At 38.9% G+C, this 23,737-nt stretch overlaps 1 protein-coding gene across 1 annotated transcript in view; it reads right to left on the reverse strand.

Annotated features, from left to right (window-relative positions):
- LOC136847240 (uncharacterized) overlaps positions 1–22,377 on the reverse strand; it is a 693,244-nt gene extending 670,867 nt beyond the window's left edge. The window contains exon 1 of the mRNA XM_067118733.1: positions 21,906–22,377. Within this exon, the coding sequence (XP_066974834.1) occupies positions 21,906–21,951 (46 nt within the window). The 5' untranslated portion in view covers positions 21,952–22,377. The remainder of the gene's footprint in view (positions 1–21,905) is intronic.
- Positions 22,378–23,737: the final 1,360 nt, after the last annotated feature.

Here is a 23,737-nt window from a genome sequence, read left to right on the forward strand (position 1 = left end):
TAGAAAACTGAAATGGATTAACAGTAGTTTTCTTTTATAGAAAACTTAAATGGATTACCAGTAGTGTTCTTTTATAGAAAACTAAAATGGATTAACAGTAGTTTTTTTTTAAGAAAACTGAAATGGATTAACAATAGTTTTATTTATAGGAAACTGAAATCGATTATTAGTAGCTTTCTTTTACAGAAAACTGAAGTGGATTAACAGTAGTTTCCTTTTATGGAAAACTGAAATGGATTAACAGTAGTTTTCTCTTATAGAAAACTGAAATGGATTGACACTAGTTTCCTTTTATAGAAAACTGAAATGGATTAACACTAGTTTTCTCTTATAGAAAACTGAAATGGATTAACAGTAGCTTTCTTTTACAGAAAACTGAAATGGATTAACAGTAGCTTTCTCCTATAGAAAACTGAAATGGATTGACACTAGTTTCCTTTAATAGAAAACTGAAATGGATTAACAGTACGAAGGAGAAAAGTTACATAGCTCCGCAGCTAATACGAACGAACGCTGCAGTGTGTTTGTGGAGTTAGCGTTCGGGAACCAGTAACCAGGAACCAGACAAGAATGGCAGTAGTGCCAGAGGAAAAAACGTACACAAAACAGCAGTGAATAAAATAAACGAGAAAATCCAAGAATCTCCCAATTTCCTGCATCCGGACACACGTAAAAGTTGACAGACTTACTCTTATACGATAATGCAAGAAATCTCCTTCATTTCCAACCACCTTTAGGAAAACAGGGGTGAAAAAACTATCGACCTCTTTTCCCCCCTTTTGTTCATTTCCGCGCTAACTCCTGCCTTCCCACAAATCATCCAAAATAGTAACATCATTTGCCCCAATTTCCTTTGGGCCTCGACTTCGACTTCGCAAATGTAATTGCGGTTAAACTTTTGTCGTTGCTTTGCGGCGTCTTTAAAATCTCCCCCTCCCCATCAACCACCCACACTCCGACATAGCTCCACCTTCCCCAACTCGCGACGGACGAAATTCATCAGTAAACAGTGTTGCGTTTATTGAGTTCCCTGTGCTTTCGAATTGAATTGAATGTACAATTCAGTCAAAAGGCCAAAGCACTGGGACTATGAGGTCATTCAGCGCTGAAACGGAAATCGACAGTAAAATGTTTGAAAGGTGTGACAGGAGGAAAACCTCAAAGTAGTTGCACTATGAATCAACTGTTAGGAGAGGGTGGAAAGTGAGATGGAAGAAAGAGAATATGAAAGGAGGCACAGTGAAAGGAACGAACGGGATTGCAGCTGGGGGCCGAAGGTACGCTGCAAAGAACCTTCAGTAATGCCTACACTGCACAGCATGAGGTGCACTGACGGCACTTTTCACGATTTTTGATTGACGCCGTCGTTTTAAGGAATACGATTTTTTTTATAACGTCATTGTGAGGCGTACAAAAAATTACGTTATTTAATGTAAACAAGAGAACATGCCATAAAAACTTCCCAAAATATATAAACATCGGCACACACACACAGACATAACATAATTACAAGTTGAAAAAGATATTGTTAGTAAATGCATAAACAAGAGAGAGAGAGAGAGAGAGAGAGAGAGAGAGAGAGAGAGAGAGAGAACGATGCTATCTAATGTTAGCCGAGCCCAAATACTTTGTAATGCTCTAAGGACATGAGAAATGTTCACTACCTTATCGTTGTAGCAAAGTAACTGAACATCTACAGTTAACTTATTGAACGTTGGTGCTTGGTATGTCATCTCCTTTTACATTTCTCCTTTTCTAGGGCCATTTGGATCTTAATGGTCATGATTCAAGTATTTAACTCTAGTTTGTAGGTATTTCCACTTGAATCAGATTATCTGGCTTCCTTTGTCAAGTACCCCAAAACAAGAATCAGATTATCTGGCTTCCTTTGTCAAGTACCCCTAAACACGAAACAGATTATCTTGCTGCCTTTGTCAAGTACCCACCAAACAAGAATCAGATTATCTGGGTTCCTCTGTCAAGTACCCACCAAACAAGAATCAGATTATCTGGCTTCCTTTGTCAAGTACCCACCAAACAAGAATCAGATTATCTGGTTGCCTTTGTCAAGTACCCACCAAACAAGAATCAGATTATCTGATTCCCTTTGTCAAATACCCACCAAACAAGAATCAGATTATCTGGTTGCCTTTGTCAAGTACCCCAAAACAAGAATCAGATTATCTGGTTGCCTTTGTCAAGTACTCACCAAACAAGAATCAGATTATCTGGTTGCCTTTGTCAAGTACTCACCAAACAAGAATCAGATTATCTGGTTGCCTTTGTCAAGTACCCCAAAACACGAATCAGATTATCTGGCTTCCTTTGTCAAGTACCCCAATACACGAATCAGATTATCTGGTTGCCTTTGTCAAGTACCCCCAAAACACGAATCAGATTATCTTGCTGCCTTTGTTAAGAACCCCCCAAACAAGAGCATGGATTCGTATCAAAGGATGAGCCATTTTCAAAAATTCTCCTCACGTGACAAGCTACTTTAGACACTGACAAGGAAGAGGCTAACAATCTTACATTTTCCTAACAATTTCAAGTTCTGAGAGAGAGAGAGAGAGAGAGAGAGAGAGAGAGGGGAGGGAGAGCAATATATCTAAAAGCACATAGGTGTCCGAGTTTTCCACTTCCATCATCACAAAATTATGCGACACAACGACGTATCTCGAGTAATGATTATGCATGGAATGCATCCGTTATCTACACAATCTTTACGTTCACGAAGAAACTAATAACATTCTTGCGGGAAAATGCGGGGTTACATTCACCATTGACAATATACAAATATAAATTAACCTAAGTTCCAAAATGGCAACAGGCTTGTAAAGCTAACATTCAGTTTAATTGCCCATTGACATCTTCAGTCACAAATAGTAGTTTATTCAGAAATTTCTCCTTGTAACCCAGAGGCCTAGTTGAAATGGGCTCTTCAGATGCTGATATAGCTGTTATTCTTACATAACACTACTTCGTTAGTTATTACTGTACTGCAGAACGGTAAGTGAAGAGTTAATACAACACAACGCAGTATCAAAAGAAATAATTAAGTGCGATATCAGCATAGCGCCACAAGATGCTAATTGTACTGTACGTTTCAGAAGACATAACTATAGTAAACTGCAGAACAACGCAACGGTTTGGTCGTCCAAGCTCGTCCCTTCTCTCTCTCTCTCTCTCTCTCTCTCTCTCTCTCTCTCTCTCTCTCTATATATATATATATATATATATATATATATATATATATATATACCTAACACTGTAGACATAAAGATTAGAACAGATTTTTTTTTAACCAAGCACCACCAGAGGGAGTCAGCGAAATGGAAACGAGCTTTGGATAACCAAACCGTTGCGTTGTTCTGCAGTTTAGCCATAGAGTTCTTATGTCTTCTGAAACATGCAGTTTTAAACTACTGATGCTGTGCTGATATTGCACTTAATTACTTGATATATATATATATAATATATATATATATATATATATATATATATATATATATATATATATATATATACAGTATATGTATGTTTATACATATATAAGTATATATATGTATACATATGTATATGTAATCAGGAACTACAGACGTCCTTTAATATCAATTCGCTCTACCTCCAAATTAATATATTTTCATATATGTTACCGAAGAATTTTGAGTTGATAATAAGTTCTCGTCGTCCGGCTCGAACCAGCGGGACAAGAACTCGAACTACAGTGGACGCATTTAACCCACGCGGCCAGCAAGAGAGAAGTATAAGTGGATATCGTCTCCCCTATACAAATCCCCCGTCGAACTCAGGTGTTTGTATTTAGAGACGATATCCACCCACATCATCATGCTAAACCGTGTAGTGCGTTTGTCGCACGCAGCCATAATATGACTTTATCACATCACCGTGATTCATATACAATCAATGCTACAAACGTCCTTTAATATCCGCGCTCTACACTCAGAAATAATATATTTTCGTATATATTTACCGAAGAATTTTTTTGAATTGATAATAAGTTCGTCGTCCCGTGGGCTCCGAACCAGCAGGACAAGAACTAAGGCCTACAGTGGACGCGTTTCTTGTCGCATCGCTGGTTCGAGCCGCGGGACGACGAAACATTATCAACTAAAACCCGCCGATAACATATGAAAATATATTATTTCCGAGTAAAGTAAATAGAACGTTTGCTACACTGAATAATAGTATGATGATAATAAGTCATAATATAACTGCGTCTGACAACACCTACGGTCAGCATGGCAGTGGTGAATGCTCGTCTCTAATGCAAACACCTGAGACCGACAGCATTATATGAAGACAGCCTCCATGCCCTCACTTGCTGTTTTTGGCGTGGTCGCTGCGTCCACTGTAGTCTGAGTTCAATCGCCCGCTGGATCGCTGCGAGACATTGAAGCACAATATCAGCTAAAAAATTCCCCTTCAGTAAACATACAAGGAAAATATATTATTTCCGGGAGGTAGAGCAAATTAGATATTAAAGGACGTTTATATTTACTGATTGTATATGAACTCACGTGATGTGATAAAAGTCATAATATGGCTGAGTGCGACAAACGCACTACGGTTAGCATGGCAGAGGAAATGGAGTGGATTATCGTCTCTAAAATACAAACACCTGAGTTCGACGGGCGATTTGTATATGGGAGACGATATCCACCATACCTCACTTGCTGGCCGCTAAAGTTAAAATCACGTCCACTGTAGTCCTGAGTTCTTGTCTCTTTGGTGGTTGAGTCCACGGACGGGACGAATCCTATTATTAACTAAAAATTCCCTTGGCAACATATGAAAATATATTATTTCGAGGTAAGTGAATGGATATTAAAGGACGTTTGTGGCTTACTGATTGTATATGAATCATGGTGATGTGATAAAAAGTCATAATATGGCTGCGTGACAAACGCACTACAGTTATGTGAGGTAGGTGGGTATCGTCTCTAAATACAAACACCTGAGTTCGACGGGCGACGGTGTATATGGGGGAGACGGTATCCACTTTATGCTCACTTGCTGGCCGCGTGGTTACTTCAAATGCGTCCCACTGTAGTCCTGAGTTCTTGTCCTTGCTGGTTCGAGCCCCTCCACGGGACGACGAACTTATTATCAACTAAAAATTCCCCTGTAAATATATACGAAACATATTATTTCCGAGGTAGAGCCAATTGGATATTAAAGGACGTTTGTAGCTTACTGATTGTATATGAATCATGGTGATGTGATTAAAAGTCATATGTATATGTATATACAGCTGATGGACGTGAGGTTTAATGCGCGTCACTGCAGTCCTGAGTTCTTGTCTTCCTTGGTTCCAGCCCACGAGACGACGAACTTATCAGCTAAAAAAAAAATCCCCTCCGGATAGCATACAGGAAAATATATTATTTCCGAGGTACAGCGAATTGCATATTGTTGGACATTTGTAGCTTAATGCTTGTATACATATACATATTTATATGTATCTATATATATTTATATATATATATAGTGTGCGTGTGCGCACGCGTGTGTATGAAAAGGAGGGTAGGCCAGGAAGTGTTTCAAGCTGAATGCAAACAGAACACGCCTGCATACAAGAATAGTGCATTTCAAAAACCGCGCCAGATCTTTCATCATGAGAAAAAATCCGACGGGTTGCCAAGATACGGCCGGTCGCGTTGTATACCAAAGTCGGTCCACGAACGTGCGCTTATGACCGGGATTCGCAAAATATTTGATCTTGCGTTAAAATTCCATCAGACAAGTCTCTACTAATATATCCCGTGTGTTTCTTTGATAATGGCGAAGTACAAACATAGACAGCGCAAAAGCGTCAACACTGACGGGGAAAACAATCTATTTAAGTTTCTCAAAAATAATTGCGAGTGAGTAAAAATTCCCGATGTTAAAGATATCAAAGAATCCTTTAAACTTTGCAATTTGCTGGTATTACATTATACATTAACAATCGACATCAAATAACGCTCACCTCTGTATGAAACGGGTTGCGGCGGATGCAGGCGATAAATAACACGGAATGCAAAATGGGAAGACCCGGTCTGTGCAAACACACAGACATGCACACGTCATGCGAATGCAGGTTGCCAGCATATGAATATGTTCGGAGCTGATAATTCATCAAAGCAAATGGTTGTGCAACGTGCACTGGTGCTGGCTCTGCCATCACAAATGAAATGTTCAAAAATGAGAAAACCACCCATCTTTTTTCGCCTTCAAAAACCAGATAAATTCATTTCTACTTCCATTAGCATATGTGTTCGCGCTAACCGACATTTTCGGGATGGACTGAATGATCGATTCCTGTAAACGTGGTGACACAAACTGAAGTGATCGACAAAAAAAAAAACAAAACTATTTCGCTCTTGGGATGTTTAGGATATTCTTGATATGTGTCTGGAGTTCTACAGGGTAGCGTCCTGGGTCCAATGTTATTTTTAGTGGATGCAAGTTATTTGGTTGTTGGCCTGGAAAACAAGATTGTTCAATATGCTGTAGTAAAGTCTCCACTTGTGAGAAATGAAGCTGTCATGGAGCGTATTAGTGAATGGTGCAGTCGGTAAGGTATGAGGCTGAACTCCAGTAAAACGAAAACACTATTGATTAGCAGATCTCGTACAGATTTTCCTCCCCATCCTCCCCTTTAGGTGGATGGGGCACGGCTGAATGAGTCTAAAGCTTTAACTATTCTAGATGTAGCTTCTGACTCGTGTCTTACTTTTGAGAAACATCTAATGAAAGTGTCAGCAAATGCCGCAAAGAAAGTTAGGTATCGCACGAAAGGCCTCATATATTTATAAGTGATGAAATCACTGCAACCTGCTTTGGATCGTTTGTCCTTCCTTTGCTAGAATACTGTTCTCCAATGTGGATATCCGCTTCTGCTAGAGAGATTGATCTCTTTTTAGACAGTGGCTCGTGGTGGGACGTTTCCGTTTCCTACTATTGGCAGTTATGACTCAGACCGTCGCCAGAGAACAGAACATAGAACTTAGGCCAAGGGCCAGGCACTGGGACCTATGAGATCATTCAGCGCTGAAACGGAAACTGACAGTAAAAAGGTTTAAAATGTGCAGCAGGAGGAAAACCTCGCAGTTGCACTATGGAACAACTGTTAGGAAAAGGTGGACAGTAGGATCGAAGAAAGAGAATATGAACGAAGGTACAGGAAAAGGAATGAAAGGGGTAGCAGCTAGGGGACGAAGGGAGGCTGCAAGGGGCCTCAAGTAATGCCTACAGTGCACCACGTGAGGTGTCCTGACGTAGGGGGGTAGACCATCGACGGATGGTCTCTTATTTGTCAACTTTTCAAAACCTGTATTTTAACAGAGATCTTTCGCATTCGCAATTGAACCCTGATCCCCTTTTCCTGCCGAGAGCAACCAGATCTGCTGAACAGCAGCACAAATGTACAGTAAATATGTCTCGCTGTCGGACTTCTCAGTCCCAGAAGTCCTTTCTTCCTCACACCGTTGGACTTTGGAACAGTCTCCCACAGGATGTTGTGCAACTGAAACTTCAGAAGTTCAAACAAAGATGCGATGCATTTCTACCCCAATGCAGCTGTCCTTGTATTTTAATAATTTACTTACATTTTCATCGGTTTATTAAATTGTTAATTCATTTTTCTTTTTTAACAAGTAATCTCTTCTTTTTGTATTTCTCGTCAACTTCTGTTACTTCTTTCTAATGAACACCATATTCTTTGGAAGCTTGAGTTTCAAGTCAGGGGGCCCTGTTGGCTTGTTTCCTATGAATGGGGTTCATCCTCTGAATAATAATAATAATAATAATAATAATAATAATAATAATAATAATAATAATAATAATAATAATAATAATAAACAGATAAACATACATACATTAAATATTATATATATATATATATATATATATATATATATATATATATATATACATATATTCTTGATTATACGATGAAAATTCTTTCCATCCGAAATAAACGTCGAAAACAGTACACATTAGAAAAGTCAAATTCACATCTCGAATATTCCAAAGGCGAAGCAGCATGGGCCAAAGTTCGCCGTACCTACTAGAAGCAATAAAAAAAAAAAAAACCTAAAAAAAAATTCATTCCATGAGAAGTTACTCATGAAAAAGAATCTTTCCACAAACCCGGAGGAGCAATGCAACAACTTCTGACTATCCAACCCCCCCCCCCCTCTCCCTCTCTTTCCCTCCCTCCCTCCCTCCCTTTCGCGTCAGGCTGATTCGAACAGAATTCATAATGAAGGTTATAAATACATTATGGTTTGGTGTTGACATGTGGCTGGCAAGCAAGAATTCCAATGAAGATGGAGATGGATGGCTAATGGACAATCGTCCAGGGTACAAAGGATCCTTCGGGATCCTCTGGGATCCTTCGGGATTCACCCTCCGACACATCCATCCCTCCTGCATTCCCTCGTACAGAACCATGAGAGTTAAAAGCTGTTTACTGGAACTGGAATACAGAGTTTTACTCGTGCAGAACCATTGAAAGTTGAAAGCTGTTTACTGGAATTGGAATGTAGAGTTTATTTCGTACAGAACCGTGGAAGTTAAAAGCTGTTTATTGGAACTGGAATATAGAGTTTATCTCGTTAGCAACCATGAAAGTTAAAAGCTGTTTACTGGAATTGGAATGTAGAGTTTATCCCGTACACAACCATGAAAGTTAAAAGCTGTTCATTGGAATTGGAATACAGATTTTATCTCGTACAGAACCCGGAAAATTAAAAGTTGTTTACGGGAATTGGAATATAAAGTTTAGGCCCAAGATCAAGCAGTGGGACCTATGAGGTCATTCAGCGCTGGAAAAGAAACTGAGAGTATGTCTGAAAGGTGTAACAGGAGGAAAACCTCAAAGCAGTTGCACTGCGAAATAATTGTTAGGAGAGAGTGGACAGCAAGATGGAAGATAATATGAATGGAGGTAGAGTAAAAGGAATGAAAGGGGTTGCAGCTAGGGGCCGAAGGGACGCTGCAAAGAACCTTTAGTAATGCCTACAGTGCACCCCGTGAGTTGCACCGACGACACTACCCGCCTACGGGGAAAAGTTGTCTCTTAACAGTTCTAAAAAGATGATGTTGGAAACCACCATCTCCTAACAGACACCCCACAGAATCATGCCAAGAATAGGGATACGCATAGCTGTGTACCTCCTGAACTCTTAGAACTTACAACACTTATTGAATATTAAGTCAAAATAAACACTAAGCAAAAATTCAAAGTTACCGAAGGTCACTGACCTCCCTAATGCTTAACTTTCAAATTTCATACGAAACACGCATACCAGGCCATTAATGTGTGCTACGCAAGCGTCCAAGAGATAGAGGGGCCCGAATGAAAAAGGAGAAACACACGTGCTGGCATCATCAAACAGAGAAAATTGCATATCGGAAACATGCAATTTATAGCAACAAGCAGTTGCCAAAACAGTCACGAAAACCAAGTCAAGGAGTGCGTGTCAGTCTATCAAATTTCCAAGCATAAAAAGTTTCTCGTTGGATGAGTCGGTAGAGTTGTCGGCTAGCACTCTGCTAGGCCCGAGTTCGAGTCTCTGGCCAGCTAATGAAGAATTAGAGGAATGTATTTCTGGTGATAGAAATTCATTTCTCGGTATAATGTGGTTCGGATTCCACAATACAGCTGAGGTCCGGGTGCTAGGTAGCCAATTGGTTCTTAGCCACGTAAAAATGAGGGCTAATCCTTCCAGGCCAGCCCTAGGAGAGCTGTTAATCAGCTCAGTGGTCTGGTTAAACTAAGGTATACTTAAATTTTTTCCAAGCATAAAAGAGCATAACATTACCTGCAGCCTCCTTCCACAGTTATGAATGGAATGGCAGATCTCTGGTAGAATGGAATGGAATACAGAGTTTGAGCCAAAGGCCGAGCGCTGGGACCTATGAGGTCATTCAGCGCTGGAAAGGAAACTGAGCGTAGGTGGGTCTGAAAGGTGTAACAGGAGGAAAACCTCAAAGCAGTTGCACTATGAAATAATTGTTAGCAGAGGGTGGATAGCATGATGGAAGAAAGATAATACGAAAGGAGGTGCAATAAAAGGAAGGAAATGGGTTGCAGCTAGGGGCCGAAGAATCTCTACTCATGCCTAGAGAGTACCCTAAGGGGAACAGATCTCCAGTACTCAGTAGTATCGCATTATGACACCCTTAATCTCAACGCGGGCATTTAAAATCAAGAGCTGATATTCATTAATCCTTATGGGAGCTGGCCCAGCAGGGAATGTTCTGACAATGCATGTCTGAATCATAATTAACAGCATCACTGTTGGAACGAAGGAAACCATTTCGAATAATTTCATCTAACAAGATCCCGGGAAATAACTGACATCTAGATGGGCAACAAGGAACCAAACAGGGATAGAATAAAGATTTCGAACATTTGGTATTAAAGTCGCATCTTTATAGATACTGTATATATTACATTACATATAATATCCAGCCTCCTAGAGGTAATACATTATTTGTTCACAGAGTTGAAAAAAACTGAGTCGAGGCACTAACAAATTTTAAGAACCTTTTCAATGTACCACCAGAACTTTTCAAATTTTCAGAATCTTTCAAGGACAGCGTTACCTTTACAAAATGAAAGATGGATTGGGAACATCTGTAACTACTGGCTAATCATTAAAACCTTACTTTTGCTGTAGTTCAGGCATAGCAACTGCATAAGTCTCATCACCTACATACTGCGAATTAATTCCAGCAATCATGTTACCAGTGAAACTGAAATCGACTACAGTCCCTTAACACTAACCACCCCCCCCACCTTCCCCCCTTGCCTTAGGGAGTTAGTGCACCTCACCTAGCGCACCGACGACATTACTAAAGGGTGTTGGCAGCGTTCTTCGGCTCCTGGCTGCATCCACTTTTTAGCCTTTTACTTCACCTTCACTCCTGGTTCCCTTTTAAAACTTTCTGTCCAACCTCTCTAAGTGTTTTCTCCCAGTTCCACCTTAAGATCCTAGTACTCCATCTCCTTTACTATTTGGGTTTCTTTATCTTGCAGCACAAGTACTTCATCTCTCTCTTTTCACTGTTTTAGCACTTAATGGCCGAGAGTCTAATGCTTGGCTTGACAGCCTAAGTTTCATATAACTAATCTTGAAACTACCCTCTGGAATGCTACACAAGAGAGTTCTAGGCTCACTAAAACACCTTTCGCAATATACCATTTCCTGCTGGTCACTGAAAACATTATGTAAGGGGACAAGCCCACAGCCTAAACACCTAGCTTGCAGAAAGAGGTTAAGCACCTACTAATACTATGGATGGAGGTGGATGAATGCATGATGTTAAGTGCTAAAACCCAGTCACTGAGACTGAAAAGACCATCCAGAGGATTGATAATTGGTGCAAATCTTATCAAATAAAATAGTGAAAAACTGACAGACTGATGATAATTAAATGACACCTAAAAAAATCTAAAGGGTACATAAAAAGTTAATGAATTAATGATGTTAAAAGGATGGAATCTGACTGAATTCATTATAAAAAATTTAAACAGTCTTCAACTAACACAAGAGCATTAATACTAGTCGTCTCTAAGAATAACAGCCAAGGATTAACTCTGCAGGTGGCTGAAATGTCTGAGCAGTAAACCAGAAAGTGCTACACCAATAATGTTCTATCACAATAACCACACTCAAGTGCACAGCTCCCCTCTAAAATAAATTGGCTTGTTAAAAATTTGTTCAACTGAGAGTGTTGTTAGAATTACCTATATCCACTTTTATGATAGGACAAAAAAACACCCAAGGCTAGACATTATCAATAATATTTTTGTTTTTTGTTTTTATTATAGACCAGTAAGTTTTCCTTCTTGCATCTCCACCTTACTTCAACAGAACTACAGATCTCTCACAAACTGCCTTTAAACTGTTCACAGGTACTCTCCTCCCAATCTTTTATTTTGCAATTATGCAGATTATGCTTCACTGTCACAGAGCAACACAGGAGGTCTTCTAAGTTTTCCTTTTTTTTTGATGAAAGGGACTGTCACAATTGATGGAGATTCTCTGAGCACCAGGTAAATCCGACAGCAGAGAGAAGCAGAGGTCCTTCGATGGTGGTTATCAACCCAGTGCTGCACTATATGAAAAGGAGTACCTAGAAGGTATGGAGAAGTTTGAGGGAGCAGGAGACACTGCAAAAATGTGAGAAGAGTTAGGGAAATGTAACAAAAACTGTGACAAGTACAGTAGGGATGGCTAGCAGCTTCTAAGTTAAGGTAAAACTGCACCAAAGCTCAGTTCCGAGCCCCTTCTTGTTCAATATTGTGCTAGATGTAATGACCAAGGATATAATGGAGGACCCCCTTGGTGTATGCTCTACAATGACAACATTTTGATGGCAGAAACTAGAGATGAGCTAGAGAGAAAGCAAGACACATGGAGTTATGTATTAGATGCATGCATGGCATGAATAAAGATGTAAATGCACTGCATGATATGAATAAAGATGCTAATTAAAGAATTCACACCAGATGGAATATGTGGAGGGGAGTATTAGGCATAACCTGAGACAAGAGAGTCATTGAATTAAGGGGCAACATACATAAGTTGGTGGTGAGACCTGCTATGTTGCATGGGCTAGAAGTGGCACTACTGAAGAAGAAAAGAACAAAATAAATTAGGCAAAACAGATGGCTAAGTGGAGTGAAAGGAGATGCAATATGAAACGATTACCAAGAAATGACAGGCAACTGAAATGAGGAGCAAAGGTGCTTTGCCACAAAGTGCAGTGGTATTCTTCGAATGCAGCCAATGAGAGAATGAAACTCTTATGATGTTAGTATGATTTTTACAGTATCTCTGTCAGCCACTGAAAGGTATAAAACATAACATGTACAGTACATGAGTTCTTGCCTACCCACGCACCTTCTACCATGTTACTGTAGTAATGATGTACCTGTCTCACCACTTAAAAGCAATAAACAGAGTCATGAATGCTTGCAAGGAGACAAAAGCCTGCCCAGCCCTACCCACTTACCCCTCCCTAACCTCACCCCCAAAACTGCTCCCCATGCCTACCAGCCTCACAATAACCCTTTCTCAGTGTGCTAATGATGTAAACAGCACTTCCATTGCCTCTTTCTGCCTGCACAGTATAGTATCATATATTTTATATATATACCATGGTGCTGCAGGCCTTTGGATAATGTTGATGTTCAAAGAGTGACAGTATGAATACGAATAAATAGCAGATTACTGTATAAAAGCATTGTATATACTGGCCTTTGTTTTTACTGTGAGATTTCAGCTGCAACAAACTCTCTTAACAGTCAGAAACCAAAAATCCTAGCTGCCTTCCAAATTCAGGTGTGAAGTCAACTCATACAAGAGAGGCTTGAAGAGAAATTAAAACAAAGACAGCCCAAAAACTACCCAAATTTTTACTTAACTAATCATCCCAGTATCAACCAATTACCTAATTTATTTATCGTTTTATAACAACAGTTGTTAGACAGGATGTAGGACCCATGATTTTGCATCGCTGCTGATCATTTTCTTTAAATCTTCAGCTGAAACCATTATCAACAGTCAACAGACTATAAGCCCAAGAGGGCTTCAATGGAAAATCAAGTAGGTAATTAAAAAGCAAATAATTTTCTTTGGCTGCTAGTCTGAAATTTTTTGATAATCACAAAAATAAAAAAAAGTCCCCTCTTCACTTCAAAATGCAAATAGTACTGTAAACTTCATCAATGTTTTGTTAAGAGCATGCAAGTCTGAAGATCAAAGGAAGAGGCACCTTAGTTTACTTGTGAAGGTTATGTAGGCAAGGAGAAGGTAACTTTCCTATGAGATACAGGTTGTACAAGCACAGTTGTAAATAAGTTTGGTACCTGAGGACCAAATGACTGATAAGAAATTAGTCTATGCACTTGCTGAAAGGAGTACCCATAGATATCCAGTTGCAGACTTATATAAACACTCCTTACTATGTGGGCGAGTTACAAGTTATGTACCTAGATAACATTCTTAGAAACATTCTTAGACATTCCAGGTACAAGTGCCACAAAGAAATGTTTAAAGCTGAGGCTGAGATACCAAGTGGGCAGCAGACGCCTACTTGAAATTTTCAGCAGGATAGGATTTCCCAAGGAAATGCTAGGTGACCAAGATACCCAGCGTACCTCTGAGATGATAAGCGAGCTGAGCCATTTGGAGAGCACCAGGCAGCCGTTTACAACTTCATATAACCTGAGATGCAACAGCTTGTGTGAAAGTATCAACAGTGTGCTGAAAGCTATGCTGAAGAGGTGCCAGGACAGACTGAGGAATTGGTACCCACCAGTGATCTTGTCTGCATATCAAGAAGTACCACAGCTGTAGACCAGGTTTTCATCAATTGAGGTACTGTACTATATGGAAGGATTGTGTGAGGACCATTGCTGATTCTCAAGAAATTATGCACAAGAGACTGTCAGGGTGAAGTGTACAACATCTACCAGCACATGCTGGAGCTGAGGAATCACTCGGAAGAGACCTGTCAACTAGCCCAAGAGTCTCTGCATGTGGCATAGGGATGCTAGAAGCACTACTACGACAAGGAGAACAGAGACCTTCAGTTCAAGGTGGGAGAGATAGTGTTAGTGTTATTACCAACATAGGCAAACATGCTGATGTTGCAGTGGAGAGGTCCATATGAAGTCAAGGTAGTGGTTAATCACAAGGACTAAAGACTGATGTCAAAGGAGAACTGAAAACTTCATGCAAACATTCTGATTGGCCACAAGAAGGAAGTGAATGAAGCAGCAGCAGCTTGCTGTCAAAGAAGAGAAATGCCTGGTACTGCCTGTCATCAAAGAGAAAGCATTAGAAAAAGCAGGCATAAAAGTTGCTGGAGGAATACCAAGACCTCTTTACCAGCAATCCAGGAAGGACTTTGTTGGGAGAACACTGCACCAAAATAACAATAGAACAGCCAGTAGAGGCATACATGTACTATTTTCCATATGCTTCAGAGGAAATGATCCAGGGAGAAGTTGAGGAAATGCTTGACATAAGAAACACTGAGAGGTCAACATCTGCAGAACGCTCGCCATTAGTGATGGTGAGGAAGAATGATGGATCAAACAAGTTTTGTGTAGATTACTGTCAACTTAATGCTAAAATCAGGTTTGAAAACAAAACCATCAGAGATCCTGAGGCTATGAAGGCAAAACTTCAAAATTATAGATTTTTCACCAAAGTGGACTTGAGCAAGGGATACTAGCAGATCCTGACGCTGTTTGAATAAATGAACTTTGCGCCAATTTTCAACAGGGTGATGATGATGATGCTGGCGGGGGGCAAGAACACTGACCATTTTGTGGATGACATGTTAATTCTCACAGCGTAACGGGAAGGGCACACCAAGAGAATAAAGGGCCTATCCTACAGCGAAGGAAGCAGGCCTAACTAAATAACTATCCAATTGTTATGTCAGATACAGCGAAGTGGAATTCCTCAAACACAAGGTCAGCTGTAATAGGATAGGATTGTCTTTGATGTCATGAAGCTGATGAAGATCCTGGACACAGTACTACCAATGGCCAAGACACATGTAGGATCATTTCTAGGTTTGACAGACTAATACAGGAAGTTTGTGAACAACTACACAGGTGCTGCAGTGCCTTTGACAGACCTAGTGAAGAGCCAAACAAACAAGGTTGAGTGGAAGGAACCTCAACAAAAGGCACTGAAGCACTTGTTAGGAAATGTATTGTCATTATGAGTAACAGACTCAAACAAGAATTACATCATACTAGAGCTAGAATTTGTGGATGTCATATTTCCAATTGTTTATGCAAGCAAGTTACTTAAGAAGAATAAGCACAATTTCTTTAGGCTACCATCGAATGGAGTACCCAGAAATATTTGCAGAAAACAGATTCCAACTGTAAAGGTAAGAGTGGACTGTATGATACACAGACAACCTAAGCTCAACGTTGGTGCATAATACCTCAGCAGGCTATATTAAAAAAAAAAAAAAAATGGGGATAATTTTTAAGTGGGGGGAGATGGTGTTATCAAAGCATACAGTAATTTACAAGATTATTTTTTTTATAGTTCCCTCCAGGACTATTTCTTGTTCCATTTCAAAAATAGAGGAAATCTTTATCTTTCTCTTATTTTCAAGAATCTTGGATTTATGTTCATGAATTTCATACATAAGTTTATTTTTAAGATACAACTGTTCAATAAGATATTAAGTGGAATTTTGTCAATTCCTATATTTGAAAGCATGTCAATTATGGTTTTCATAAACACTTTACATAATCTGTTTATTCAAGATATTTCTAGGCATAACATCAACCTGCGGTGATGCAGTGTGAATGCTAGACATATAGAGCTGAGAACAACTGTATATACAGCCAAGGAATATTATTTTTACTAAGCATTTTAACTGCATCACTTGTAAAGCCACAGGCCACTGCCATCATAGAGTTCCCTTTAACAATAGGTGTCTTTGGAGCTGGTAATGTCATGGAACATTGCCCTTGAAAGGGCGTATTTAACACTGATTCATACACATTACTATTCTTTCTCAAACTTAAGTCTGGAAACTAGGCACATTCCTCCCCCACTTTTGGGAGGTGTTGGTGTCATCAGAAAACAACTACCATAGCTTAATTTCCATCATGCCACAGGTTACTAACACACACTGCCAGGAAAAAATGTCAGGGTTCCCATCACGAGCAAGAACCATCACGAAGATACTCGGGATGATTCAGCAATTCTCACCCCACTCTGCCACCAGGGAAATCTCTTGGCCAATCAGCACACTGTAATTCTAATCTTCATACAGTGAAGATCAGAATAGCAAGTCAGATTGGTCAACAGAATGAGTTCATTAGGTTACTATGTAACAGTTTTGGAAAAGTGGGTCAAACTGTGGCATACATATATCTTAAAAGCCACTAAAGGATGCCCAAACCAAGATATCACAAGCATTGTATACCCTCCTTCTAACAGTGAACCACAGCTTTGACTTTGCAAAGTTATGTTACCTGTAAAAAGCAATATGTATAGTGTATGCCTACCTACAAGTCAGAATCATAAGTCTGTAAAAAGCAATATGTTTAGTGTATGCCTATCTACAAGTCAGAATCATAAGTCCTAAGATGTTAAGCTGTACCCCTGAATTTCAGCTTATGTGCATGCTCTACATCAACTTAAGCATGGGGCATCCAAACCCAGCCAGCTAAGACCCAGTACAGTACCAAGTAAGGTTGGAATACAATATTTGTCTTCACTCTACGATTTATGCCGCTTATCACTTATCTCTTGTGGTCCCAACTCCCCTGAAAAAACATTTGGTTCTTCATTGGAGGGGTGGGTAGAGCTCTCGGCTAACTTAGCTGTTAACGTTCTCGACTCTCCGACCGGCCAATGAAGAATTTGAGGAATTTTTGCTGATAGAAATTCATTTCTGAAGTCATAATGTGGTCGGATTCCACAATAAGTTGTAGGTCCCGTTGTTAGGTAACCAGTTGGTTCTGCTTACGTAAAAATAAACCTAATCCTTGGGCAAGCCCTCGGAGAATATTAAACAGCTCCATGGTCTGGTTAAAATAAGATATACTTAACTTTTCCCCTGAGAGTCCCCCTTAATAGCTTGAGATATGGGTTAAAAAAAATTAAGAATGATGAATTAAGAATGATAAAAAAATAAACATGATAAAAGCCTAAATAACATATGGTTAAAATGTACAAAAAAAAAATAATCTATCACAAGATTACAAATTAATCAAATACAGTAATATATATAAGCTACATAACAATATAAATAACTGTATAACACATCAAACTTTAAGCTTTTTCCCTGTAAAACTGGTAAGGCAGGCTACGTGGCCAACAAACATCACACTATGAGAGAGAGAGAGGGGAGAGAGAGAGAGAGAATGAGAGAGAGAGAGAGAGAGGCAGGGGAATCAACAGAATAGGCCCACATGGGCCACATCTGCAAAACTATGATCAGATTATGGTCATTGTGGCATTTGTCTATAGAAAACTTGAGAATTAGGCTAAATGAACGTCACATACTTACTGATACAAATTATGAAGACATGCAACACATTTTATGCCCAGTGTTGTTATTTTTAGTGTTATTTGATTTCACTGCATGTATTAGCCTATACATGGGCACTTGCGCAATCATCTTAATTTCCTGTTAAGCAATAGTTAGGCAACTTATTGGCCAATAAAAACTTAGCAAATTCTCTGACAAAGTTCCTGGATGTTTAATAAACACTCCCAGTTTTCAACATCTGATAGTTTAACAATAGTAACCGCCTTGAGAGTATGAACTGCTGATAGGGAGAGTACACGCTTTACTAATCTTATATGCAAATCAAGATGTAAAAAACTTTAGCTGTCTGGAAGTACCATAATCCCTTCCACTGAAAAATACCTCAAATCCACCAAACAGTTTGACTAACTGAAGGGAATTACCAAGACTGGAACACGAGGAACAAACTTATTTCTATTTTACTTCCAGGCCTTTAGGTAATGAACATGCGGTGTACAAGACAATGGGTGTCCCTTTGCCAGTTAGGACCCAGAGGAAAATGTAAAGTCAGGATTTATTTCTGCATTTCACTTTTATGATTTATGGTACCCTAGGTTAGGTTAGGTGGGGGGAAGGGGAGGTCCAGGGGGCAGGGTATAACCAAATCAAGCAGGTAAGGACCTGGCATCCTAGATTTGGTTAAGTGTACTGTACTCCAGTCAAGTTGCAACCCTATTATTCATTTTAATTTACAGTGGCCCAAGTTAATTCGGATGGGGGTTGGGTTTGGCCAGAAGGGTGAGGCCTACCCAACCTCGTAAGGACTTGGTATCCTATGTTAGATGAGGTTAGAATACATCCCTGTGTTTCACTCATTTTGTGTATTCCCCCAACTATAAGTTTCCCACTGTGGTTCCCCATAATTGCAGGATGTAGTAGAGGGCAATAGTTCTCACATTGTGAATTTGCTACCAAAATCAACATCAGAAACCCAGTAAAACATAAGAAAATTATTTTCAAATCTGATATACATTTAGCCTCTGGTTTAAATGAAAAATTTACTGGCAAAAAATTCAATCATAGTAAGACTTCAAAATCTTTATCTAAACACTCTCTACACTAGGGTAAACTAAAGACTTCAATAGGTCTATATATCTAAACCTGGAGTAAAACATTCCTGCTATGCTTTTTATCACAGAATGTTCTATAGTTCTACCACATTTCCTCTGCACTGGGAATAGGCCTAGGCCTAGCCTTATGAGTCCGAACATGAAAAAAAACATGGTCTAGTTTAAATGACTTGTAAAACTAAGCAATAACTCTGCATGGGGTATTACTTTGGAAATTTTTTTCCTATAGTTTTTTGGTTGCTTATTAAGAATTTACTGTTGTTTTTTGGTGGTCAAATGTAATTAACCTGTAATTAACCTCAAAAGTTGTATGCTGGCCATCCTGGAATGCTACTGTGCATGAACAGTGTTATAGGGGAGCTTTTGGTAAAAAGTGGAGTTTCCTTCACCAGGAGGTCCAGGGGGTGGAGCCCCACGAATAAATAACAGGGCCTGCTAGGTTAGGTTAGGATAGGGTATGTTAGGTTAGTATAGTTCCTTTTACAATAGGTTTCCTTAGCCAGCCCCTCCTTGAACATATGACTCCCTGATGACTTGTTCATGAGCAGAACCACTCCATGACAAAAACATGACAGTCCGGTCTTTCTCTCAGCGATTTCCCACACCCAAAACCCTGCATTCCAAAGGGTCCCCAACCATGCTGGGTAGATATGAGGTTAATAATAATGACTGACCGACAAAAAACAACACCACCTCCTTCATCATCAACACTAAAAGTAGAGGAAAAATCAATTTCCACACTGATAGTCCTTGCGGAGCTCTTGCTTGGAAATACCTATATTCTCACAATAAGACACAATGGAAGCATTTTCTCTACACTAGAAATAGGCCTAGCCTTATGAGTCCGAACATGAGAAAAAAAATGGTCTAGCTTAAATGACTTACTCTACAGTAGAACATGACAGAAAACATGGTCTAGTTTGAAAGAGTTATCTCTACATTAGGGCATAAAAATATAGTCTAGTTTAAAAGACTTTACAGTAGAACATGAAAAAAACTGGTCCAGTCTTAAAGGCTTATCTCTACAGCAGAGCATGAAAAAAATGGTCTAGTTTACATGACTTAAATCTACACTAGAGCATGGAAAAAGCCATGGTCTAGTTTGAAAGACTTACCTCTACAGCAAAGCATAAAAAAAACATGGTCTAGCTTAAATGACTTGCCTCTACAGTAAAACATGGAAAAAAAAAACATGGTCTAGTTTGAAAGACTTACCTCTACATAAAAAAAAATGGTCTAGTTTGAAAGACTTACCTCTACGTAAAAAAATACATGGTCTAGTTTGAAAGACTTACCTCTACATAAAAAAAATGGTCTAGTTTGAAAGACTTACCTCTACATAAAAAAAATGGTCTAGTTTGAAAGACTTTTCTACATAAAAAAAAAATGGTCTAGTTTGAAAGACACCTCTCATTAAAAAATACATGGTCTAGTTTGACTTACCTCTACATAAAAAAATGGTCTAGTTTGAAGGACACCTCTACGTAAAAAAAATGGTCTAGTTTGAAAGACTTACCTCTACGTAAAAAAATACATGGTCTAGTTTGACTTACCTCTACATAAAAAAATGGTCTAGTTTGAAAGACTTACCTCTACGTAAAAAAAAATGGTCTAGTTTGAAAGACTTACCTCTACGTAAAAAAATACATGGTCTAGTTTGAAAGACTTACCTCTACATAAAAAAAAATGGTCTAGTTTGAAAGACTTACCTCTACATAAAAAAAATGGTCTAGTTTGAAAGACTTACCTCTACATAAAAAAAATGGTCTAGTTTGAAAGACTTACCTCTACGTAAAAAAATACATGGTCTAGTTTGACTTACCTCTACATAAAAAAATGGTCTAGTTTGAAAGACTTACCTCTACATAAAAAAATGGTCTAGTTTGAAAGACTTACCTCTACATAAAAAAAAATGGTCTAGTTTGAAAGACTTACCTCTACATAAAAAAATGGTCTAGTTTGAAAGACTTACCTCTACATAAAAAATGGTCTAGTTTGAAAGACTTTACTACATAAAAAATGGTCTAGTTTGAAGACTTACCTCTACATAAAAAAAAATGGTCTAGTTTGAAAGACTTACCTCTACATAAAAAAATGGTCTAGTTTGAGAAGAGACTTACCTCTACATAAAAAAAAATGGTCTAGTTTGAAAGACTTACCTCTACGTAAAAAAATACATGGTCTAGTTTGACTTACCTCTACATAAAAAATGGTCTAGTTTTGAAAGACTTACCTCTACATAAAAAAAAAAAAAAATGGTCTAGTTTGAAAGACTTACCTCTACGTAAAAAAATACATGGTCTAGTTTGAAAGACTTACCTCTACATAAAAAAAATGGTTTAGTTTGAAAGACTTACCTCTACATAAAAAAAATGGTCTAGTTTGAAAGACTTACCTCTACATAAAAAAAAATGGTCTAGTTTGAAAGACTTACCTCTACGTAAAAAAATACATGGTCTAGTTTGACTTACCTCTACATAAAAAAATGGTCTAGTTTGAAAGACTTACCTCTACGTAAAAAAAAACGGTCCAGTTCGAAAGACTTACCTCTACATAAAAAAAACATGGTCTAGCTTAAATGACTTGCCTCTACAGCAAAACATGAAAAAAAACATGGTCTAGTTTAAACGACTTACCTCTACAGAAGAGCATAAAAAAACATGGTCTAATTTCAATGACTTACTCTACAGTACAGCATGAAAAAAAAAACATGGTCTAGTTTAAATAACTTACCTCTACAGTAGAAAACTAGACGAGAACAGCTTTCTCCGATCCACATCTGCAATTGGCCTACAGCAGTAGGCCTAAAAGCATATAGGCCTAGGCTACTACCCTCGCCAAACAGCCTATGGACCTAGGCCTATTGACTGCTGGTGTGTAACTGACCTCATAGGTCCCAGTGCTTGGCCTTTGGCCTAAATTCTACATTCAATTCGACAGGCTGCGAGTAATTCATTTATTTACCCTAAAGTCACTCGTTGCTAGGAAAGCCGGTACTTTGATTACTTTTGTTCACGTCAGTAACACTGGGGTAACTAACACTCGCACTGCGCCGTAATCAATAATAGCACTGTTAATCTGTAATTAATTACATTAAAATTATGTAATGAAAAGGAACTTCTCAACAAAAAACACTGAGCAACGATAATTTAGGTCTCATCGAGGGACATTGTCATATTGCCAATTATTGTAGTTCAAGTTTGAGTTACTTCCTTGTTTACCTACTGTAATTTTATGGTATTTTACATCGACAGTACTCTTTTTCAAATATAAATTAATAATGCAGTAGCCGAAAAAACAGGAAATGTAAAACAAACATAACAAAAACTTTATTACATAGTTTTAATTCAATCATGAAGTCTTCTAAAAAGAGGTTCATAATTTGCAACGGCGAATTTTAGAGATTCAAATCTCAACTAGGGAATCCCCCCCCCCAACCCCCCAATTCCTGTTTGTATTGGTTGTGGCTGTATTGAGTGAAAGAATTGGGCGTGAAAATCTATGGAACCGTTAAGTGCAGATGATCTGGTCATTACGGCACGATGAAGAATTGCAGAGAAGGGGAAGAGAGTGGTAGGAAATTCAGGAATCTTGAACAGTATGGTATGAGGGTTAATGTGGGTAAAAGTGAGGTTACGGTTTCCAGCCCAGCAGGAGTGGGCCAGGTAATTTATACAACATAGAAGAGGCCTAAATTTACAACAGGCAGACATTTTAACTTCAAGCTACGAGGGAGGGTGCGCGGCTGCTGAGGAAAGCAGGATGAATTGAATGCAGTTTACTGGGAATGGCGGGAGGTGGCAGCAGGTTTGTGTGTATGACAAAAGAATCCCAAAATAAAATGAAAAGAAAGATGTACTGTACCGTAACCAGATCAGTGATGATGTATGGTTCAGAACATGGCCATTAAGAAGGAAGGAGGAACAGAGATGAGGATGCTGAGGTAGATTTTGAGAGACCTGAAATTAATAAATTTGAGGAGCTAGTCTGGGAAGTATTACTGATGTATTAACAGAGCCATCATTACTGAAATGGTATGAGCATATAGTGAGGACAAAGCCAATATATACAGGTTCTGATGAGGATTGTTAAGAAGAGGATAGAAGATCGAGAGGGAGGCAAAGGATTCGGTGCCGTGATAAAAAGGAGAATTTGGAGAATGTCTCACTTGAGGAAAATGCTTTCGATAGAAATAGTTGACGACGTACCAAGACGACAGACCCCTTCGTTGACAGTGATGGCGGTGGTGATAAAAGAAAAAAAAAACATGAAAGGAATGGTAGACCCGGATATGTAAGATAGACTGCTATTACAATAAAAAAGGAGAAGGGCCCAGTCTTGATCATCTGTCAAAAAAGACCAGTTGTCATAAATTTAAGCTGATTTAGGATCCCATTAACAGTGATGTGTAATTTACTACCTCTTCCTGGATTGAGAATAGAAGCGGTGCTTTCAACGTGATATTTACCCGAATAAGTAGGAGTGGTCTTGCACTCACTCTTACGTTCCAGCACTTCCAAATTACACGCCCACTCCACCAACCTATTGTCCTCCGTTCTCTTCCC

Source organism: Macrobrachium rosenbergii, chromosome 16 (assembly GCF_040412425.1).
Source record: "Macrobrachium rosenbergii isolate ZJJX-2024 chromosome 16, ASM4041242v1, whole genome shotgun sequence".
In the NCBI taxonomy this organism is placed as follows: Eukaryota; Metazoa; Arthropoda; class Malacostraca; order Decapoda; family Palaemonidae; genus Macrobrachium; species Macrobrachium rosenbergii.